The 24305-nt window shown below is 39.7% G+C and overlaps 2 protein-coding genes across 7 annotated transcripts in view; one reads left to right on the forward strand and one right to left on the reverse strand.

Annotated features, from left to right (window-relative positions):
• On the forward strand, positions 1–22694 carry LOC113142533 (transcriptional regulator ATRX-like). Its single transcript, XM_026327567.1, has 35 exons — positions 1–155; positions 2049–2155; positions 2251–2303; positions 2809–2837; positions 3286–3407; positions 3825–3941; positions 5200–5309; positions 6017–6084; positions 6190–7967; positions 8869–8929; positions 13674–13828; positions 14008–14187; positions 14271–14379; positions 14800–14884; positions 15000–15188; positions 15433–15577; positions 15790–15899; positions 16145–16288; positions 16394–16571; positions 16682–16819; positions 17053–17228; positions 17342–17459; positions 17789–17919; positions 18008–18081; positions 18776–18861; positions 18951–19107; positions 19196–19287; positions 19377–19482; positions 19578–19755; positions 19979–20170; positions 20255–20398; positions 20524–20595; positions 20675–20770; positions 21935–22063; positions 22149–22694. The coding sequence occupies exons 1-35, from the start codon at positions 148–150 to the stop codon at positions 22239–22241; spliced, it is 5730 nt and encodes a 1909-aa protein (XP_026183352.1). The 5' UTR covers positions 1–147; the 3' UTR covers positions 22242–22694.
• Positions 21653–24305, reverse strand: part of ccdc61 (coiled-coil domain containing 61) — a 7705-nt gene continuing 5052 nt past the window's right edge. For all 6 annotated transcript variants that reach the window (XM_026327569.2, XM_026327570.2, XM_026327568.2 and 3 more), the window contains exons 13-14: positions 22872–24223; positions 21653–22243 (exon numbers count right to left, since the gene is read on the reverse strand). In XM_026327569.2, coding sequence (XP_026183354.1) covers positions 24129–24223 — 95 coding nt within the window. In that variant the 3' untranslated portion in view covers positions 21653–22243; positions 22872–24128. The remainder of the gene's footprint in view (positions 22244–22871; positions 24224–24305) is intronic.

The raw sequence follows: 24305 nt of genomic DNA on the forward strand, positions 1-24305 counted from the left end.
TTTACCTCTTTTCCCCCACGGTGGTGTTTGTGATGGGAGCGCAGGTTGTGCGCCATTTTTTTGTTTTTACAGGTTATTGTGCATCATGAGACGATAAGGACCTGAAGGACCTCGGGTGCCCCCCTGCTTTGTGATAAGTCTGCAGCGATGCTCAGGTAGAGACCGGCGGCTGAAAGGTGTTTGTTTAACAGCGAGGAAAATGACGAGCTAGCTCAGCAGGGAGCTAGCTGTAGCAGCTAACAGCTAACTACAGCGATGACACAGGCAATAACAAGTCCAGCTTAGTCAGTTAGCTGCCGAGTTTGAGAAATGTTAGCGAAGTTATTGTAGCTGTTGCTGGACCAAACCACACATGTTTAGGGCGACCTGAACTTAACCTAACTCAAAATACAGCGAGGCCTCCAAGGTGCTAGTTACTGTCTGGTGCAGCTAATTAGCTAAGACTAATTCAAACGCCCTGCAGTAATTTCTGTTTTTCATCAAACGTTTGAATTAAAGTCCTTTGTGGTCATACTTGAGGTTGTTTATGGTGCTGTTGGTTTGCGTTATTGTCAGTGGTGTTTGTGGTTGCGCACAGCTAAGGCACGTTCTTCAGGTTTATTATAAAATGAAGAAACTGGATTGTAACGTGTTATTGTAGAAATCCGTAGATATCCAAACTATATCACTGATTAAAGTTACATCAGAACATCAATATGTGTTTTTATACTTTTCCTCTGAATGTGTGACTGTTTGCCTGAACACTTCTTGATTAAAATTAAGAATAAGCCTTGTACTCAGTGTGAACATGTGTCTGTCAGTACTACCCATGCTGACATCCCTCACTTGGTCATGACTTTAGTTTGTTGATGTTGCTGATTTGGCGTGCTCCTAACTCACCTTCATCCATAAGGTCAGAAGATGTCAGATTTCTCTTCATGTGCTCATGCATTAATGCCACAGGCATGCTCCCTGCAGTGACAGATTGTTTGACACCTGACTCACTTCTCTCCCAAATATAAGAGGCCAAAAGATCAGTTTTCACTAAAGTGACTGGACATTGACTTTGAGGCTGCATCCATTTCACATTATTTCACTTATGAATCTAACGGGAAAATAGCTTGAGAATACATGGCCTAAGGCCTCTACACACCAGGAGCAACATGAATAAATGTCACAAAAAAAAAGAAAAATTTAGAGGCGAATTAAACGCACCACAGATGAACACCTCAAATATTATGCGATTACAGGTGGGTAAAAGTCACTCTACAAGAAAAGGATTCCCCTGTTAGTGATGATACCCTTGTACTAAATAAAAACATGAAAAACAATTGCTATATTGCACCCAATCACACTCATTGTGGAGTTTATAATGCCAAGTATCTCTGTTTTAGCAGAATCGTAACAAGAAATGTGCTGTCCATATTCTGTCATGATTCTCTAATAAATGGTAATAACTATAATGTTATTTTTTACATTGCTCTTTATTGTATAATATTTATGTTGTAAGGTTATGCAGTTAGATAACTAGATGACTAGCTGGCAAAGGGTTTCATATAATCACATGAAGCCTTCCAGTTATCTTTCTCATACATTGTCCTTGTACTTGTCGTTTTTGTCCTTTTTGTCCTTTTTATCATAAAGAACTGTTAGCTGAAACAAAGTTATTAAGATGTTCCACCAGGTTGAATGTTTTCCAGTGATGTTCCAACAAACTGTTTCTGTTGCAAGCAAAGAGTTGTTAAAATCAACCTGGGGGCAAAAAACAAATGCTTTTCTGATGCTTTTCTCACAGAGAAATTCCATCAATATTCTGAAATTTGATGAAGACTGAACATAATATTTTCTTTCCATATTCCAAGGTACAGTGGTCTCTACTACTTTATTGGATGGAAAAAGTTAAGATGAAGGTTTCGAGTTGATGTTTATCCCAGAAGATGGTTGATTCCACCAAAGTCACTTAATAATACCAGCCCCTATTACTAATAAGGATTTTAACAACAAATTAACAAACCAGCCGTTTTTCATTGTATAGTTCACACAACCATGTGCCTATTTCTTGACTGCAGCACCACTAACAGCAAGCTCGATGTCCTGGTCAACAAGCTGCACGAGTACTTGGCTCACTCTACTGTTGAGGACAATGATGGCACACTAGACTCAGAGGCTGCCGATGGTACACTTTTTGCTTACTCTTATCATGTAGCTCTAACAGACAAATTCTTGTCATGTTTTCACATTTTACCACATTTTTTGATCTTCTGTTCACAGGTCTGCTGAACAGGCGTTCTGTGGGAAACTCAACTGGTCATAATGTGACAGAGGTAACAGAAGGTTTTTGGTGTTTTTGTATATCCCGTGTTGAGACCTCTACGTTTCACATCCTGAAACTTAGGATGTTAAACGGACACAGCCCTGACCGCTGGATAGATTTTTATTCCCATTTCTATAGGAGTGATTTTCATTATTATCTTTTGAAGCTGCAGCCCATTGTTTAAATATAAAAGCAGAAGATCTACACCTGAGAATTGCTGTTACCTGAGTCTCTCATGGACTTTCCAAACTACTTAATGAGTAGTTACATTTTCTGAACAGTCTTAAGTCCCTGTACTGTGTGTGTGGTTATGTTTATCTCCTATTGATTCAGTTTTATATAAAAGTGATATACTTCTATCCCAGGGCTTTATTCGTGTCTTATCTCCCAGGTTGAAATAGTTTGCGTATCAAATGAGTGAGCACTTCTCATCAGGACTTGGCTGCAATAGCTCTAAAAACTGCAATTGATTTCTGTCATTATCAACTAAACTAGCCAACTGTATTTCTTTGCAGGCAGGAGTGGATACCAAATATTCAAGGAGGTGAGTTGGCCTTTCATTTATACCCTGAAGGTATAGTTAATGTGAATCACAGAATCACACAGTCATCACTTTGTTTCATTTAGTCTCAGTAATTGTACAGCCCACACACAGTTTACCCCAAGATGTTCAGGTTTGCTTTTAGAGTCAGATTGATTGGAGCGATACTTCGATACTTCCACTACAACCCATCTCTAATGCTCATTGGAGATGGGTTGTAGTGGAGTAAGTACTGGAAATATAGTCACAGTGACTTTGTACTTATGAAACTTTCTAATTAGGGCTGCAGCATGTCTGTGATGACACAAAACTAGAGAAATCTTGATCCAAAAGTCTTAACCAAGTGAAAGCATTTTTCTAATAGCATTAGCTTATACCAGCTTTATGTTCTTGGTTTCTAATGTTACATGATTTTGAAACCATACCATTTTCTTATTCACTGACATTACAGAAAACCATCTGTTGTCGTAAAGCATTCTGGACTGGATGAATCTGGAGACTCAAATGCAAGTGAGGACTTGAATTTACCAGTCAACACAAATGGACACCTTGATGTCACCAGATTGCCTAAAGGTAGGTATAAAAGCTTCCCACTGTTATCCCACTGCTGCTTTGACACTGTAAGGGATTGTTTGCTCTGCCTTACAACCTGGACTGCACACTTTAAGTGTTTAATAAATAATGTCACTTATTAATTGATACCCACTGTATTATATAGTATTACATAAACATTTGTGTGTCAGTGGAGATTTTGGCAGGGCTGCTTTAGGCTAGAACATGTCTATTGTTTCTTTAGTTTTTAGTACCTGTTCTGTATGTCCTTCTTTCTAATTGCAAGATGAAAAAAATACATGTATGTTGACATAATTGAGCGTAATTTAGATGTGGTGTTTTTCTCTTTTAGCATCTGTCAAAACACTTTTATGTCATAATTATGTATTTGTTAATGTAATATTTGAGATTTATTGGAAGTACATTTTGTTTACACAGGTACCGTATTGGTCAGGCCTGAACCTGTTGATAATGGAAGAGATGACTTCAGGGGTCCTGAGTTTCGCAGTCGGAATTCCAGCACGCTGCGGAAAGAGTTCTCAAGAAGACGTGGAGGTCAGTCAATACTGGCTGGCTTGTCTAAAAATGGCACATCACTGCTCAATTATTCAGGCAACCATTTCTTTCTTATTGTTGTCTTGTTAGATAGATCACTAAAATGCTGACTATGAAATAAAGCTGCTCCAAGTGCTTCACTTCTATTGTGTATGCAGGGTGTCCGCGGATCCTTAAAAAGTCTTAAATTCCATATTATAAAACTAAGGCCTTAATTAGCATTAAAATGTCTTAAATTCGCGTTTCAAAGGTCTTAAAATGAAATCTAACCGACCCCATAATGAAGATTTTATGATTTTTTGAAATCAATTTGAAAACCTTTTGCGTATTTGTTACGCAGAACGAAATAGACGGAACCAACTAAAATACGCGTTTGAGGGAGTTTATTTAACACATGCTTTCTGGCAGCTGCGTGAACTGCGGGAAAGTTTCAGCATTAGTCTTTTGCCATGGGTAAATGTAAATTTAATGACAATTGGTTACAAAACCCTAATTTTGCGCCGTGGTTAAGTCCTGTTACTGGCAACGTGTTCGAGGTCCGGTGCAGGCTGTGCAAAAAAATGTAAAACTCGGAACAATGGGTATGAAAGCTTTGGAGACCCACATGCGGTGTGAATAAGACAAAGCGGCTGCAGAAACCTGTCGGAAAACACCTGGCATTTTATTTTTGTTTTACTCAATAAATCAAACGGTGTGTAAACAGTTTATATCAATAAACAGTGTGTTATGGGAATTGGTTGTATTGTGGGATGTTTTATTTCTACAAAATTGGTCTTAAATTTCATTCAGCGTGGTATTAAAAAGGTCTTAAAAAGTCTTAAATCTAGCTCTTAGAAACCTGCAGATACCCTGTGTATGGGTTATAGTGTTTTTATTCCAATGGGGCAACTGTGGCTCAGGAGTTAGAGCAGGTCGACCACGAGCCAGAGGATTGGTGGTTTGATCCTTGGCTTCACTAGTCCACATATTGAAGTGACCTTGGGGAAGACACTGAACCCCAAGTTGCTCCCAGTAGCTGTTCCATCAGTTTATGAGTGTGTGAGTGATTGTGGGTGTGAGTGGGTGAATGGGCAAATAGTGTAAAAGTGCTTTGAGTGCACTTGAGTGTAGAAAAGTGCTATACAAGTATAAGACCATTTACCAGTGGTCCTGCTCAGCGGCATCTTACCAGCAGTTAGATTTAAATATAGATTAAACAGGGTAGTCTCAGATCTTTGCAGGCTAGCCATCAAACCTTGTTACTCTAATTTGCTTTCAGGAGTTGAACACGTGGGAATTGTCAGTTGCACAGCATGTGGCCGACAAGTTAACCACTTCCAGAGAGATTCCTTCTATCGACATCCAGTCCTGAAAGTACTTATTTGCAAGGTAAGTCCGCTTATTGATTTATCAGAAAATCCATTCATTTTCTGTGGGGCAGTTCCATAATTTGGCTCACACATGGATTCACCACCTTCTGTCTTTCTTCTTAAAGTGCAGACTGGCTGGCTCCTGTAAACATGAAACATTCATCAGTATGAAATAGTTCAGCCAAACCTACTCTCTTTATGGTTTCTATTTTTTAAATGTACTGTCTCTCTAACACTTAAGTGTTATCCTCCCCAGTAATCCATCATTTATGATGCTAATAAACAACAGTCTTTTTTTAAGTTTAAGGTGCTTTCAGCTCCTTAGTTAAAACAGTCGGTTTTAAAATTGTCATTGGGCATAAGAGCAAAATATAAACACAATGCAAAAAGTGTAGAAAATTCAAGGAAATCTACCTGAAAACTGAAGGCAGTGTGCACTTTAGCCACTCATTGTCTTTTCATATACCAATGTAAAATTTCCCCAGTTAGGTCTGTTGAACCCAAATATATGATCAAACTTCCTGATTTCAAGAAATGTGCTGTTTGGAGTTAATACTTAATAAAAGCCATTAGGTATCTATGTAAGCATTTACATAGTATTTAACATGTTTGATCATTTTGCATGGAATTTTCATACAATATACAAGACAATAGTTGTGTGTATATATAAAAACAACCACTGCATATTTTTTGTCCAAGCTGATTGTTAGATTTTTGTGTTGTCAGTTGTGCTACAAGTATTACTTAAGTGACGACATCAGTAAAGATGGAGATGGAATGGATGAGCAGTGCAGGTACAATTTGTTGTTTAATTCAAATCTGAGTAGAAACAATCTATTTAGTTTACTTTGTGTTAAAGTTTTAGTTAATGGTCGGTCTCTTACTTTTTCCTCATGCAGATGGTGTGCTGAAGGAGGCAACTTGATCTGTTGTGACTTTTGTAGTAATGCCTTCTGCAAAAAGTGTATCCTGAGAAATTTGGGAAGGAAGGAGCTGTCTGGAATCTTGGAAAGCAAATGGTACTGCTATGTGTGTAACACCGAGCCCCTTTACGACCTGGTGATGGCCTGTAACAATGTCCTTGAGAACATGGAGGGTCTGCGGCATCAGCAGCGCAAGAGGAATCGTGCAGAACCGGAGAAGGCGGGACTTTTCGACAAGTTGTCGCACCCGTCACAAAACATTCCTTTAGATAAATGGGATCACACTGGTATGGATGGTAATGTGGTGTTCAACTATAACACATTGCAGATTTCTAAGGACATTACCAAAAAAGCCAAACATTTAGTGGACTCTGCAAACTCTTTAAATCAAACATTTGTCAATTTTATACACACTGTAACAACAAACAAACAAACACCGGCCATTCGCCATCTGTACCTGAAGTCTTTTTTGTCAGTAGTCAAAGGCCTGCGAAAATCACTAGCGGCACTCGAGGACAGCATCAAAGAAGAATTCAGTGACTTGGATGTATTGGGTTGTTGGGAGAAGCTCCTTAGTGACGACTTTGATACGCAGTCTATAACAGAAGCAGACACAGAGGTGGATATCTCTGACGAAAGATGCTTGAGAGACTTGCGGAAATTGGCAGGTGAACATTTGGATGAGGATGATTCTGACTCCAAGGGCTTCACAGAAGGGCGCAGTGCACGTTACTTCCCTGGGGAGGTTGTGGATTCAGATTCACATGAAGTCAGACAGAGGGCACAAAACATTGGGCTGAAGCTCTCTGAAAGTGCGGTGAACATGACAAAGAAACTCATAGTAAAACTTACACCTGTACCTATGGAGCATGAGCTTGCTTCTCATTCCCCGAAGATGGACATCCACATTAAGGTTAAAAAGTCTGAGGAAAAAGATGTATCAGAAGATAAAGAGACATGCGCAAAGGTTAACAGCAAGTTGAGCAAAGACAACTCTAGTGCATCTATATACCTAGAAGAAGAACAAGGCAAGAGACGGTCTCCTCGTGTAAAGACGACACCTTTGCGTCGACCAAGTGACGTCAATGCCAAAAAGTCTCTTTCAGCAGCAGACAGTGACAGCGACTCTGAGGAAACCCCCAGCGCTGCACCAGCCAAAAACACAGAAGAACAAAATCTAAACAGAGCAGGAGATGACTCTGACTCAGATGAAGTCCCTGCAGCTCTGCTTCAGCGAGCAGCAATGACACAAAGCTCTGATGAACCACACAGTGATGAGGACGGTGGAAAAGCATCACCTAAAGTGGCAAAGAAATGTCTCTTTTGGCTCACAAAGAACACACCAATGTCGCAGGAGAAGATGCGCCGCAAACGCAAGAGGCTTGGCCGCTCCCCTGACTCTGACTCTAGTGACAGTAGAGTCAAAGTTCGAAGGGAAAGTGGAACAGATTCCTCAAGTGATGAAGAAGAGGACATGGATATGAAAATACAACACTCGAACACACTGAGGTCAATAGGAAAACCTCATCTCGTCAAAAGAGAGGAGAAGGGCGTGGCTAGAAAGGAGGGAATGTTACAAGCTGGAAAGTCCAAGACTAAATCCTCTCAGGAAACAATGGTGTCGTCGTCCTCATCGAGCAAAGATGAGCATGACGACGACGACGACTCTGGCAGTGATGCAAGTGATCAAAAGATGAAGCCCATCACTGACGGTGTGGCCTTACTTGGGGCAACAACATTCCATCAGTCTTCGGGTGAGTGATTAGATTTCTTCTATGGGGTCAATGGCTATTGTCAAGAAACTGAAATGAAGCAAGTTGATCAGATGTATTTTCACAACAAGGAGGTGTAGCTGTAACCAGTGTTTTTCTACAACAAACAGCAATGTGAACCCGTAATGTGAAATTGATCACCTGTAGTGATGAATGAACAAACAATAACCCAGAATCTGCAGCTGTAGTTCAGTCTAACCGCCTCCATAGCTTGTTTTTGGCTGAAGCAGGCAGCTACTTTCAGCAAAAATAAAGAAAAAACTCCACAGTGCACTACAGTACAGCAGACAGACACAGTTGGCACCCAGCTGGTGAATACTTTGGAGCATTTAGCAGTTAAAAAGACAAATATGTGCCTCAGCCGCAGGTAAAGTCCAAACTCGAGTGAATAAATGCTGATGTTGATCATATTTGGAAGTTGTTTATTCTGCCCCCACTGTCCAAAAATCTGTTACTGTTGGTTTAAACCAGTTTTATTAACTTCAGGAATGCAAAAGTGGTTTTTAGGAAGCAACTATTACTTTCCCTCTTCCACCACAAGAAGTCTAATACATTATTTTTTATTAAAATTTGAACAGTAAAGACAAAAGAGTGCTTTGGTGTTAGCGAAGGGAATTGAGACTGTAAAGTTGCCTGTGAAGTAAAGCTGGAAAGACTGACAGTAGAAAAAACATGAACCTCTATCATGGCCTCAGGTGTCTCAGGTATTTGTCTGTCATGTTCTACTTAAGTAGCACAGAGGTTATACTGTGCCATAGCAGTCTGCATACAGATGTCTTGTTGTGCGCTAGTAAATACAAGGTAGTTTCTCCTTTTGTGTTCTTAAACACTGTCTTCCTGAATAAAGCATGTTGCTGTATGTTGCTTATTTTTGTTTTCGTAGGAGATGAGGAGCAATCTGGGCCCTCGTGGGCAGCAGAAGATGATGATGATCCAGAAAATAGGTATGGTTCAAACAGCCCAGACGTAGAGTTTGTAAAACACCCTAGGTGTGGAAGAAAGACTGCCACTGCGAACCCTGACCTCTGTACAAAATCTCAAAACACCCATGTCATAAAGACTCAATTGCAGTCTATTCAAACGCGACCAAAACGTAGCTGCAGTAAAGCCTCAGCAATCAAATACACATTTTAGAGCACGGGACTGAACCTCGTTTAGAAAAGGATACAAGCGACATACTTGCTTTCCTCAGTATACATGTTACACATTTTAATGGCGTTTAAATAAAATTTTGTATTTCTTACACCATACTTGTATTCTCCCTGGTTTGATAAGCCTATACGATGAGGAGACTTGCCAGTTGACCCACTTTGCTCCTAAAAAGGGATGAGCATACATTTTAACAATGAATCAACCTTTTTTTGCTTTTGGCTCAGCCTGCTAATGTAATACAGATGTGTTTTCAGTGACCGTATTGATATTTAGAACATTTTGAGCTTCAGCTTACGTTTCCGTGTTATTACACAATGCACAGGCAACTGTTGTCCTTCTTTGAGCGGTGAAGTATAAAGTTTGAAACTTGCCTACCAGTTTATCTGCATACATTTACATTTCAGAAACAAAAATAAACAGTGAAGTGTTTCCTTATGGAGTTTTATAGACGACTTAATTGCTAGCTATTATTTTGTGTTCACTTTCAAAAGGCAAGACTTTCAAAGTTGTAAGGGTGTGTACAACTTTTAATACTTGAACATCACTTTGATTCAACATTAAATCGGTCACAGTTATGGAGTGACAGTTTCATTTTGCCTTATTTATGATGCCAAAAGATTGCTGAATAAATTTTCTCATGCAAAGTACACGGCTCTGTAAATACACTTCAAATTCATTTTACTCTGCATCTAAGTTCTTTTAGGCGCAAAAGTTGTATTTGGCTGCTTCTCTTAAATTCAGGTCGCACACTATAGTATATAGTTGCAGGATAAGGTAATGGCACTGTGCAGGTTCCTGGTTTTCTGACTGATCATGAAATCTGATCTGTCACAAATAACAAACACAATATTTCTGAGTTGATAAAACACAGTCAAGATCTTTGGTTTCTTCATTCAGCACACCCATTAAACATACAAAATGGTAGATAAAGTAATGGCTTCTGATGTCACTAAACATCCACTGGAGTGTTGGCAATCTGGAGGAGAATAGAGTTGTGGTTTAGAACTACCTAAGCCTATAAAAACACTGTGTTTTTGTGTGTCTATTCACAAGCAGCATCAGCTGAGCTGAGCCCTGTCTCACAAAAAAGCGATCAAGAGATTGTTAGTGGTCATCAATAACCTGAATCTCAGAGGAAACTGAGTGATGCAGCAGAACAGTGACCCTAGACATAGAGGTAAATCCACTGCAGAGACACAAAACCTGCCTTTAGGAGTGTCCCAGTCAAAGCACAGACTTTAACCCTATAGAGATACTGTGGACTGACCTCAAGAGACATTCACAGCAGATGTTCTAAGAATATGGTTGAGCTGAAGCAATTCTGTCTAAAATGTGCAAGTCTGATCCAAAGCTACAAGAAGTGCCTTGTTGAGGTTATTGCTGCTAAAGGTGGTTCAATCAGTTATTAAAACACTGCTGCCATTACATTTCCCACTATCACTTTTTATGTTTAATAGATGTGTTCTATATAGACATAAAGGATTAGTGTGTTTTATCACCTTAGACATAGTGTGACTTTGGTGAAGCTCACATCACATTTCACCACCAGTTTAACCGTGCCACGACTTTATCTTGCAGCGTCCACACATGACTTAAAGCTGCGGACAGATGGTCCTGTATTTGATGCCTGTGTTGATTTTTTTTTTTTTTTAGAGTCAAATAACAACTTTTAGAAAAAAGATTATAATGATGGTGTCGTTTGTACTTTTAAGGGCTATTCTTACAGACTGATACACAGAAAACCACAAGCTTGAAAACTTAAAAGCCTAAAAAAAAATCTTTTTTTGGTGTTCTGGTATTAAAACCCCTAAAGCCTCCAACAACCATCATCCCTAAACACCATAGTCGTGAAAGATTTTTTCCCATTGGTGTTTGGATTTTCTGCAACGTTAGACAGCAACATTAACAGCCAGTTGCTGTAGTTGGCATTTTTTGGTTCATGCCAGTTAACATGAACAGCCAAGCCTCTAGTGACGTGGATAATATTGGTTTTTTTTGGCTTTTTATTGCTGAAGGTCCCGAAACTACAATTATCAGCTCGGATGGTCCCTGATGTGACCACAGACGTACCTGATTTAATTCAAGCAGCCTTTACAGCAGATTGACGCTCACTAGTTGCCTTGAGTGCTCATTGGTACCACTGAATTATGTCGGAGCATGTGAACAGGCATCTGACACATTCAGGGCGTTACTGGTTGCACAGACTATGCCAAGAGCATCAAGTAAACACTTGCCAAAAACATCTCAATGCCAAGGTGATATTAGTCCAACTGTAAACACTTGGGCTATGATGTGCAGAGCTTTCATTCTGTCCAATGTTATCATCTTACTGTTAGTCTTTACCTGATTATGCAGTACTGACTTTAGGCCGGGTCTGTATTTTTTTTTATTGTGATATTTGAAATGACAGATGCACCTGGTCAAAGCTCTGGAGTTTGAGAACATGTTTTTTTTTTTTTTGCATACAGCAGTATGATTCAATGGATAACTAAAGCATTTCATACTTGTTGACTTAAGATAGAGCGTTACTTTGTGACGTTGACGTTGGTGCAGTCATAGAAGTCATCTTAAAGCAGCGTAGACATATTTTTCCACTACTGTGCCAATAGTAGCATCAAGCCATGCACAGAGTTTTATCTTTCGAGATGTCCGTCTCAGATTTCTGACATCACCCCAGTAAAAATGAGAAGCTCTGGGGAACAATTGCCGAGTCTTTGCAGACATTTGGTGTCAAAATTGTGGGTCATGTGATGTATACCAGGCACTGCACAAGATGCAGCTGTCAAATTGAATGGCCTTTACTGTCTGAAAGCCAAGAGAACCTGGATCAGTGTTGTGTGTGAGCAATCAGCCGCCTCAGCTTCACTTCTATCTCACTTCTATTTGTGCTATAGTAAATTTGCCTCACTGTCAGCAGTGTTCATCCGAACACCATCACAATAATTTTGTTTTACTCCGCTAACACAGACTATACATTACTGCTGACCATTATTTAAACCTGCCTGGTGAATTCGCAGACACTTAAACCCTGCTTCACATTTGAACCAGCAGAGAATAAGCCGGTTTTTTTTCTCTTCCAAATAACAAGCCAGGTCAATGCTTTCATGTGTTAATACAAATTTCCTCTGTGATCTAAGTGAAAATTTTAATGACATCCATGTTTGTTTCTCATGCTCTTTTTTCAGGTCGGATTTTCTAACAGTGCAACAGTGAATGCAAATATGGGATATTGTAGCTTCCTTTTGGTGCCAGCTCCTTTTTTTTTTTTTTAAATTATAATTATTTTATTTTTTTCTTCTTGTCAGTATTTAGCTGTAGTGATATCTTTTTCGTCAGAAAAATGGTCAGCAGAAATGTAAGGTGCACTGTTTGTAGTTAGTGGACTAAAACATGGCAATTCGCATGTGACAGTATATTCATTTTACCAGTTATTTTCTGCTTCCTCTATTTCGTCCTTTTTTCCCCGTTTGAAACCTGTAAAATGAGATCTAGTGCTCCGATGTATGTTACTGTTGTTGCCCGGTGGTGCCTGCAAAGATTGTAATACAACAAACTCGCATTGGATGCTGGAGTTAATGACCGAGAAAATGGCAGTTTGACCAGAGTAGACGAGCTTAAGCTAGCTGTTCAGGTCTCTGTTACGATGGCGGGTCATTACAGATCCGCTCCATGATGGGAAATAGACGTTGAGAGGTAGAAGGGTTCTGACTGTACAGAATAAAGACTATTTAAACAAATACATTTTCTTCCCCTTTTAAAATGTAAATGTTTGCCATGAACTGTATCAGATTATGTTCATAATTTCCTCACTTTGGAAACTTTATTCTCCAGTTGAGCATGACATGGTTTAAAAAATGAAATTACATTTTACTTTGAGGCAATATTTATGTACAGACTTTGTTAGATATCTGCTGTTTTGTGTCCCACATGTTTTCTTTAAAGACAATATTAATTGTGTGGATGTACCAGAGGAGTGTGTTCAGCAAGCCTGTAGCTCTTTAACTGTGAGCTGCCATGGTACAGATCAATGTTGTTTTTATATTTACATTAAAAAAAAAAAAGACAAATGTCTGTTGGACTTGAGGGAGCAAAAAAACATTTTTAGAAAAAGCTGAAGCATCCCTTCTCGTTTCCTTGCGTTAATAAACTACAAATATGTGTTTTTTTTTTCTCTGAAGAAAGCTTGTATGTTGTAATAAATTATTACTCTTAAAAACAACTTTGTCTCATTATCTTATTTGCATGCCTTCCTGTGTAGTGGCAGATTAATTGATGTATCTTGCCAACAGAACTTTAAATTGGCATCAGTGTTGGCACGTAGTGTGGGAATATTTGATCAGATTTCGAATTCATAGCTTTGTAGGGCAAGCACCTCATGATGATTGGCATCTAACAAGCATACATACATAGTGATTAGAATCTCAAAGTCTGATATTACACTGTGATTTTCCTTAAAAATATTAATATCCAGCTGAAGACAATGTTGATCATGAAATGAACTTCAGGTACCTTTTCCTTCTTTTCTACTCTTGAAAGAATCGCTAAGAAAATGCTGTTGGCCCAAATCAGAGCCAACTATTCCTCGAGTGATGAAATCTCTTCAAATGAGGAAACACATGGGGATGAGTCTGAGTCAGAGGGTGACAAAGTCGACAGACAAGGCAACGATGATGATAAAACAGATCAAAATGGTAAGTAATGCACAAATTTAATGCGTCTTTTTAAAAGTACAAGTCTTCTGGTTTTAGTGCTATTGAACAAGATCAGATTTTTCTGTACATTTGTCAATAGAAAGTAACTCAATTGCCAGCTACTTTTTTTGTGTATTATAAAGGGGAAGAAATAATGACACAATATATCTTTGCTCTAGGGGAAGACTTGACTTCAAACTCATCTGATACCGCCATGAGTGAATGGCGTAACTCCAGGCACCATCTTCTCCGCCACAAACTCACCTTAGATGCAGGAACATCAAGTGACAAGGATGTTGCAGAGGGTGAAACAGAGAAGCAGGAGAAAAAGCGAAGAGCCAGAAGCAAACACCCGAACTGTAAGAACACCTCAAACAATAGAAAGTGAACTCTCTGGACTGGGAATATACACCTTTGATCTAACAATCTGATTTTTGTCAAGCTGATAGTGAAAGTGATGGTGAGACTATTGAGTCAATATCAGAAGACCTGGGAATGAGTGAGGAGCTGAGTCAGTCAGAGGATGAGGACAGTGAAGGAAAGCTCAAAAGGTAAACCACATTCATCTGCATGATATATAGTATGATATCCAGTAATACAGCTAAATGATAATGTTATAATATTTTATAAGGTTCTATAATTCTGTTTTTATTGAGGCCAGCACAGTTCAGGTTCAGTTCTGATCCTGTTTCTGATATAAATTCTGGTGTAGTATTCATTGCTGGCCCTAGTACAACACAGATGTTCATGCCCTCCCCTGCTGGATCCTGACTCAGCAAGTTCGGTGCATGTTTCTGCACTATCAAGAAATTAATGGGCAAGCACAGATCAATATTTAATTGCATTTTTACATTAGACTTTTAACTCCATGTTACTTGCAGATAACCTGCAGATTGCTCTCTGTGACATTACATCTGAATGCCTTAGTGCAGGTACTAAAGTCACTGGATTTCTTTGTCTCTTCCTTTTAGCTCCAAAGTTAAGCAAGCATCCCATAGTAACAGTCAGAAGAAACAAGTGCCCTGCATTTGGCTGTCTGATTCCAGCAGTGAAAAGGTAGCTGCTGATGCTATACTGAGGTTATGAGTCCTGTACTTTTCTGCTCATCTCTAATATCATAAAATGCTCTAATGAGCATATTGCTTGTTGGTTTGTATTATGTATTGAACAGAGTGCTAAAGAGGAGGATGAAAAAGAGGAGCTCAGCGACAGTAAAGGCACTCCCAAAGGACGCAAAAAGATCCGCAAAATCATTGAAGTTGAGAATCTCCGTGCTGAGACTCAGGAGGCACTGAGAGAGGAGGAGGAGAGGTGCAAACGCTTGGCAAATAGGGAGCAGCAGATGGAGGACAGGAGAGAGGTACTGCATTCACAGCAGGCTGAACAGTCCAATAAACTACACTGTGTCGATGGTCACTGGACTATAACTACTGTTAAATAGTTAAACTCTGTAGCAGGATGTACTCATATAAACGCTATAACCCTGTTGAACAATAATACCCAAAAGTCTTGTTGCAGTAGCGATTCTTAGAATATGTTATCAGTCTGGGGGTTTTCTAAGGTGAAGAGCAAAAAGATAAAACTGGACTCTCATTGTTTTCCAGGTGATTGTTATAGAGGATGAGCTGTCTCAGGTGGTGTGTCCCATCACCACCAAGCTGGTCTTGGATCAGGACGAGGAGACCAAGGAGCCTCTTGTTCAGGTGCACAGGAACCTGGTGACGAGACTGAAGCCGCATCAGGTGGACGGTTAGTTTGTGCTCGCTTTTCTCTTACACTGAGGGAAGATTTTGCTTTGCTGTTACACAAAGTACAAAAAAAAAATCTGAACACAAATATCTCCAGGAACATTCACTGGTTACAGATCAATCCAGAAAATGTAAACCATTATGAGCTATTCATGCTATTAATCAATGCGACTGCATTCAAAACTGAGTCCACAGGTGTTTATTCTCTAACAGGTGTCCAGTTTATTTGGGACAGTTGTTGTGAGTCTGTGAAGAAGGCCAACTCTTCTCCTGGATCAGGCTGTATACTGGCACACTGCATGGGCCTGGGGAAGACCCTGCAGGTGATCACATACACACATGCACCTAGAATATTCGTGTTTGCTTTGGTTTGTCTTTCTGGTTTTGTCTTGCTGGTTTCACACAATCACAAGCTGCATCCTGAAGCAGACACAGTTTGTTTTTTGCTCTGGCTGCACGAGTGGACCATTTTTTTTTTACTTGCTACATATTTTGTAACATTTTCATCATTTTGGGTGGTTTAATTGTGTTGACTGTGGTCAGTAGTCAGTGCTTACTTGTCCTGCAGGTGGTAGCATTCCTCCACACAGTGCTGCTGTCAGCAAACCTGAAATTCAGAACAGCCCTGGTCGTGTGTCCACTCAACACTATCCTCAATTGGGTAGGTGAGTTCAAGAAATGGCAAAACAACATGGGAGAGGATAAAGTCAAGGTATGTAAAGCAATAAAAATGTGTTAAACAATAAATGGGCAATACTAGAGTAAGAGACACTATTTGTCCTTCTGTGTCACATGCGGTTATTACAATATGTTGCAGGTTACAGAAATGGCTACATTAAAGCATCTGCCAGCACGACTCCAAGCTCTGCAGAGGTGGCAGAGAGAGGGAGGTGTTGCGATAATGGGCTATGACATGTACCGCATCCTGTCAGTAGGCCAGAAAATCAGTGATGAGGGGTGGAAGAAAGAGTTAAAGAGCATCCTGGTGCATCCAGGTACAGTAACATAATAATACACAAGTGTTTCCAGGTTTATGCGTTTGTACATTAAATGTGATCGTGTGACATGTAACCGTTTGCTCTCCTGTGTTGGACTGTGTTTCTAGGTCCAGACTTCGTAGTTTGTGATGAGGGGCACATCCTGCGCAATGATTTCTCAAACGTCTCCAAAGCTCTGAATGCCATCAGGACCCGACGAAGAGTGGTGCTGACTGGAACCCCACTGCAAAACAACCTGAATGAGTGTAAGTCTGCACCACTATGTCATAATAAATATATGAGGTCACACTTTAATGTAACTTGAATATAATCCAGGGAACGAGTTATGAGACCCGCACCGATTGCTCAAAACTGCAGGTCTATATGTGCTTTACTTTTAGATATAAGTGAGGAAATTAAATGTAGACACATTGATTTGACAGATGTTTGATTTTGAAATGAAACTGTTCATATTAATAGAGAATATTTTTCCTCACAGATCACTGTATGGTCAGTTTCATCAAGAAGAATCTTCTGGGCTCACTGAGCGAATTCAGAAACCGCTTTATCAATCCCATCGAGAACGGCCAGTGTGCTGACTCCACGCCAAAAGATGTCCGAATCATGAAGAAGCGAGCACATGTGCTTCATGCTGTGTTGGCTGGATGTGTGCAGGTAAAATAAAAATACTGCCAGTTACATGCTGCCTGTGTATGTTCATATATACTTTGTTTTTTTATTTTCTAACTCTCACAACACTGTGTTCATGTTTTTTTTTTTTTCCCCAGAGAAGAGATTATTCTGCACTGACTCAGTTTCTACCTCCCAAACACGAGTATGTGCTGGCAGTGAGGATCTCCCCCCTTCAGTATAAGCTGTACCGCTACTTCCTTGACCATGTAGCTGGTAAGAATTAGTCCTCACGTCTTCGCAGTAGTGGATGGTAACGATGTGTTCCTGTCCTGAATTATTGTCAGGACAAATGGTGTTATTGTATTTTGTAATTCGAAAAGGTAGTGGTCTCCTGCAGATAAGCCTGGTGTGATATTTTCTCACATTACAACTATTAATGAACTCACTAAATTGTCAGAGGCTGAGGTACAATCTTCATCAGTCAGGGACAAACGGATGTTGCTGAATAGTCAGTGTCAAGTCCTGGAAATTGTGACCAAAAATGTTTCTGTAAATATTGGGATTCGAACATCTGAAGCAGCTTCTTTGATTTTTTTTTCCAGGTGTGGGTTCAGTGACTCACACAGGAAAAGTCAGAGCTGGAGCAAACCTGTTCAAGGATTTTCAGGTTCTCAGTAGAATTTGGACTCATCCCTGGTGCCTTCATCTCAGCTCCCTCAGGAGAGGAAACAAGGTACCCTGAACACATGTTGAATCCTGATTAGGCTGATATATTGTGTACATATTGAGAATATTAACACTGAAAGACATTTTTCTAACAGGGATATTCAGAAAAGAATGATCAAACTAAAGCTGCAGCTGTTCTGAGAAATGAGGAAAGCCCTGTAGTTGAGAGGTAAGGCCCACCATGTTCATCATCCCACTCTGCTTTAGTTCATTTGTTGTTCATTTCATATAAACGTCCACCATTGAAACACTGGGATTATGTCAGACGCACTTTTGCTGCTTGTAGTTTGTTCTTTGAGCTGTTGGTGAGCATTATTTCTTATGAATATTTGTGTAGAATATATACATGTCAAATGAAATGTCCCTCTGCTTCTGCTTTGTTATGGACACGCCTGAAAGTGAAAGTCTTCATCATGTATCCTTTGATGTGTAGTATTCTTCTTGGCTTGAGAACGGCCAGTTGTGGTCAAAACATTGGTTATATTAAAATAACAAAAGCTCAGCGTGTGGTTATCTTTATTGTGTTTATGTGACTAGCACACTGATTATTAATTGTACCACTTCATGTATTTGCCAGTAAAGCGTCAGTATTTGTATTTACTTATAACAGCAGTCTGACTTTGGGAGCTTTTAATGTCCAGTTAGTGAAATCTGGTGAAGATGTGCAACTTCTCAAGTCCAGTCAAAGTGAACAGTGTGTCAAAGGGCATTGAACTGATAAATGAGATGTTGTAGTGATGAGTGGGGGAAAAAGCATCAGCTTTGGAATAATATTAGTGTGACACACTACTGTGTACCTGCTGTAAACTGCAGTTCTCAACTCGATTTTATAAAATAAAATGTTATTCTTTTGTGTGGAACAGTGGACAGAGTGAGGCTGAAGGCAATAACCCCAACATCACTACGATGGCGACTGCTGATGTGTCTAAATGTGAAGCAGCAGCGGAAGGTATTAAAACACCATGTGCCACTAACCCTCCGTCCATGTAGCTTGCACACTAATATACTGTAGAGTGTCCTGTGTTATATTCTGTGTAGGAGAGAAGGAAACCATCAGCTCAAAGCCTCAGAATCCAGATAAATACTGGTACAAGAACCTGCTGTCTGAACACGATGCCAAAATCCTGGAGCACTCAGGGAAGATGGTGCTGCTGTTTGAGATTCTCAGAATGGCTGAAGACCTGGAGGACAAAGTGTATGTTTCTTGTCTGATCTGAGGCAAATTCAAACACAGATGTTGACTGGTTCTGACATCTGACCAAATTCCTTGTTTGCATTTTAAGGCTTGTTTTCAGTCAGTCCTTGATCTCATTAGACCTAATTGAGGACTTCCTTGAGGCTTCTCACCGTGCCAGAGACCCGTCATCATTCAAAGGTATCATTGAGTTTATGGCAAAGACATTAATGAAATGACTGACTCATTGATGCTTTATTGTCAATTTTTGTGCTTTGTCCTTCTAACAGAAGGCAGCTGGATCAAAAATATTGATTACTATCGTCTTGATGGCTCCACCACTGCTTCATTCAGGAAGAAATGGACTGATGAGTTCAACAATGCTGCCAACATCCGGTACAGATTATCAGTTTAACACCTTTTACACTGAGAAAACTGGAAGAATATGAGGTCTGAATGTTTGACACACATTGGATCTATCTTTACTTTAGCGGCCGACTGTTCCTCATCTCAACGAGAGCCGGCTCTCTCGGCATCAACCTTGTGGCTGCCAACAGGGTCATCATCTTCGATGCCTCGTGGAATCCCTCATATGACCTGCAGAGCATATACAGGGTGTACCGCTTCGGTCAGCTCAAACAGGTGTTTGTGTACCGCTTCTTGGCTCAGGTAAGTTCCCTGCCTAAGAAGCTTCATGGTCGTATTGTGTGTGTGTTGCAGGGCAAACACATTTCTTGGGCTGCATTATTTATCTTATTTATTAAGTTTAAGAATGATGACTTTTAAAATTGCGTTCCTTTTTTGCAGGGAAAATAAGATGTTGGACATGGACTTCCTGGAGTTGCTATATTTTTGCTCAGTGTTTAGCCCCTTCTGTTATTTTCATCTTCAGGGCACCATGGAGGAGAAGATCTATGATCGTCAGGTGACCAAGCAGTCTTTGTCCTATCGGGTGGTGGATCAGCAGCAGATCGAGAGGCACTTCACCCTTTTTGAACTGACAGAACTTTATACATTTGAGCCAGACCTGCTGGATGATCCAAACTCTAAGAAAAGCAAAAGACCCACCTCCGTTTTGCCAAAGGTGACGTCACTGTCATTATTTTCAGGCTGTCTCACAAACATGAAGAGAACCAGTTTGGAATGACCTTTTTTGTGTGTTTCTCAGGATAAAATCCTGGCACAGTTACTACAAACCTGTAAGGACCAGATAGTGTCGTACCATGAGCACGAATCTCTGCTGGACCATAAACAAGAGGAGGAGCTCAGTGAGGCAGAACGCAAAGCTGCCTGGGCTGAGTACGAGGCTGAGGTACAGAGCTGCATGCAGCAAAGCATAAAATATCATGAGCAGCAGCATGTAGGGCTCTCTTCATGCCTTGGACATTATACTCAGTGATTTATATTATAATTGTATGTCAAATGTCTTTTCCTCAGTCAATCATGTCCACCCCTTCAGTCAACTTGAGCCAGGACACCTTGGCTAGGAAGAGCAATGAAGAGCTACTGGTATGAATGGTTTTGTTGAATCTTTACTCAGAATTGCTGCTTGTGATGTTTGTGCTTTAACATAGAAATGCCTTTGCAGGAATTGCTCAACACCACCAGAACGAACGTAGCGATGGCCTTCATGTTACTGCAGAAGATGAGGTCTCACTCTATGGACGACTATATCTTACGAGTGGTGAGTCACCCTGAGGTCCCAAGGTCATGTGGTAAATTAATATATGTAAAAGTCATATAAATTAAGCTGAACGTCAGCTCATAAATTCAGTTTATTCATAATAATAAAAGGATTTTATATTCTGCATTTCAATATTCCCTCAATCACATTACGAAGGTGCCCTGAGTGTATGTGTGATTTATAGCTGTGCAGGCGTTTCACCTTTCACTGTTGAAGCACTGCTGCAGGCATCCAGGTAGTGTTACTGCATATTCAATCATTCTGTAGTGAAATCATTATCGCCTTTTTTTGTCACGTTGACTTTTGTGATAAAGAACAGGAAGTTTTGATGGATATTTTTTCTATTGTCTAACAATTTATAAAAACAATAGCTTACTGTAGAGTAACACAGGCAGATCAATAAATGGTGAAAGTAACTGCCTCTATCACGTGACGGCATTTGTAATTTAATATTAATACATGTTTTGAAAAGTAGAATTTGTGGAAACTAAACTGGTTACAAGTTAATGGGCAAAATGCACAGGAAGATCAGTTTTTGCACAATCTAGCAAATTAGGATATTGTTTGAAGAAAAATTGTTAAAAAAAAAAAAAATCAGTAGTGCCATAAAGCAGTCCTGCTCATTGATGCTAAAAGGTGAGGCTGACATTTCTTTTTATCGTCTCACAGTATATATCATCAAGTTGCCCAACTCTGCCTCCGGCAATGGGGGAAAGAATTCAGTGTGGCACTAACAGACAAATCAGATTCATATTTCTGGAATATAAATGAAACAAGCAAACTGTTCTCATGAACCTGCACATGATACATAAACACCTGGTCAAACCTAAAATATTTTACTCCTCTGGACATAAGACAAAAACATTTGTCACAAAATAAAGCTTTCTGGTTGAATTTGCCTTTAGTGTTACAACTTTGAAGGTGTTACTATGACCAGCGGCAGTTCGCTGACACACTAGGCAGAATTTGATGTAATGTATCGATGAGCATGTGAGACATGAGTGAGGCCTATTCTTTCAGTTGTTGACAAAATGCAACACAGCACATTACTTGGCACATAACAGGAGGCAAATTGCTCACAATATCAACCACGTTACAGATAAGACCAGTTCAGAATATTCTTTATACCTTACGAGTGTAAACATTAATTCATTTATGTTACAGAATCAACAGTACCCTCACCTGTCCGAAGACGAGGTCAAGGTCAAGGCTCAGATTTGGAAATTGTGTGATGAGAAGGAGCAGGATCGCAGGAAGGCCTCTTATCAGGAAGTTCTTGGACAGCAACAGTCGGTAAGTCCCTTTTACACACGTGAGTGCACGTCTGTAGATACAGGTACAAATAGCGGCTCTTATGTCTCAATCGTATTCTTCATAGCTCACCCTCTGCATCCAGTCCATACTGAACAGTCGAAGAAACCAGGAGATGCAGGCAACTGTGAGTAGTGTGACCCAGCCTGGGCGGATTTGAACCTGTGGGACCATGTTGTGGTGGGAAAAGAAAGCACAGCCTTTTGTTCTTTATCACAGTAAAGGGACCTTTTCTAATGACTGCTGAACTTAATATACGCTTTAAGCACACTGAGCTCCTAACAGCACCATGTAAAACTGCTTTTTAGTCTCTAGTGTCAGATTATTATTCAGGTGCAGACAGATGTAGAACATTTTGAGCACTTTAACTCACATGGGCTATGTAGCTGTGCAAACGTATTTTAATGACTGAAGAACTGAGAATTCTTCAGCTGCTTCATACCGAAAAGTAGATTTTGTAGATAAAGCAGAGTTTGGTTTGTTATTGGATGTTTATTATATTGATTATATATATATATGCTTTTATATTAAACCTTGCTCCTTTTCTTTAGAAAACCTTAACATTTTTGCTGCACGCTACCTGTTGTAATTCTATAATAAATTAACAAAGTAAGTTCTTGTAGCATTATTTCTATTTCTATTTAACCATAAACCGGATTTGGCCAATAACAGATGGTAATGTTCAGTTGCAAACAGAGAAATATGAAAATATAATGGGAACATATTTAATCTGTACTTATCTTCAAGAACTTCATATAAAACTTTATGCATTTTTAATGCAGCAGCTCACCAGTTTCATGTTGGTTAATCCTGGTTAACTTTCCTCATGATACATAAACCGACATAAGGTGACTGTGTCTCTCTGTTGCGTGTCCCAGAAGAAAGAGAGCAGCTGTTCAGACACTGAGTGGTTCCCCTGAGAAGGCGGCTTCATGCTCAGAAGTTTATTTGTTAATTAATGAAACCCAGCCAGCTGCTGTAGTAGAAAGCCTTCAAGGTTTCCCTTCAAAGGCTGCACTTCAGCTGACACTACTGCAAAGGAAAGCAGAGAGAACAAAACTGGACAGTATCTTTACAGAGGATGCCTTTGGTAGAAATTAAAGGTGGCATAAGAGGCCATAGACTGTGGAATTGGAGTTTGTACAAACAGGTTAAAATCATTAAAAAACGTGCCAGAGGTTCATATGTTTGCATGATCATTATGATAAGCAGGGTGGATTTGTGTACACAAGGTCCAAAACGCAGTCTGTCAAAAAACAAATATTCAAGATTAAATTTTAGTTTGGAATATAACCTCAAAAGGGAAATGACTTAGGTTCAAACCTTAGAAAATGTTACATTTTAATGCACTAAGTGGATCAACAGGTAATGTTGAGTTTAAGGTACAGCACATAAATATAAAACAAGTGGAAAATGAAAACTTTGGCAGGTATGACGTTTAACCACCAAATTGTGTGGCAGCATGCAGTCACTCATCTACTTAGCTATTGTGTATATGAGCTGCAGTGTATCCCAGCATGCATCAGGTGGAAGGGACAGGACATCGCAGGTTCAGTGGTTGACACGTTAATCTACTATCACACAATCACATTCACACCCAATATATTTTAAAAATGGACGACTTAAATGTGTTTTGAAAGGTAGAGATTATGCACATAGAAAATGTGCACCTTACCTGCACATGCTGAAATGCTTTCCTAAAGAAAATGAATAAAATCTGAAGAGAAAAGAACTCACACTGTCCTTCAAATATATTTTGAAGAGTGAAAGAATATAACTAGTGAGTAAAATATGAAAATAAATTATTGACGCACTGAGGTACTGCCAGATTTAACATCAATGTAACTTAATTTGGTTGGTCTGGTGAGGTGTAAAAGACAGGATAACACTACAGTTATCTTTAAGTTAATTATTAAAAAATGACATATTAAAAAAAATAATAATTTCAGTCCACAAAAAGTAGTCCTTCACAGTGACAGCTGTAGTTTCCTGACTTTGTGCTTAGTCTGTGCACAGTAAACAGAGATGGTTTGAGCTCCAGGCTGAGTTAGCGTCCTGTATCAAGGTCCCTCATGTATTCCTGAAGTGCCTGCAGTCTGGCATCAATCTCCGAAAGCTCAGCGCCTGTATCCACGGAGCTCTCTGGAAACAGACAGAGAAAATGGAAATTAGAGCTCGGGTGGCGGGTACATGTTTTTCCCCAGTTAAAATCATTTTATTGGAG

This window comes from Mastacembelus armatus, chromosome 14 (assembly GCF_900324485.2).
Source record: "Mastacembelus armatus chromosome 14, fMasArm1.2, whole genome shotgun sequence".
NCBI classification, from domain to species: Eukaryota; Metazoa; Chordata; class Actinopteri; order Synbranchiformes; family Mastacembelidae; genus Mastacembelus; species Mastacembelus armatus.

Bases quoted from the DNA above. Each gene is read 5' to 3' on its own strand.
- LOC113142533 (XM_026327567.1), top strand. The intron at 20,596-20,674 runs GTATGAATGGTT...ATGCCTTTGCAG, and splicing joins AGAGCAATGAAGAGCTACTG to GAATTGCTCAACACCACCAG. The intron at 22,064-22,148 runs GTAAGTCCCTTT...TATTCTTCATAG, and splicing joins TTCTTGGACAGCAACAGTCG to CTCACCCTCTGCATCCAGTC.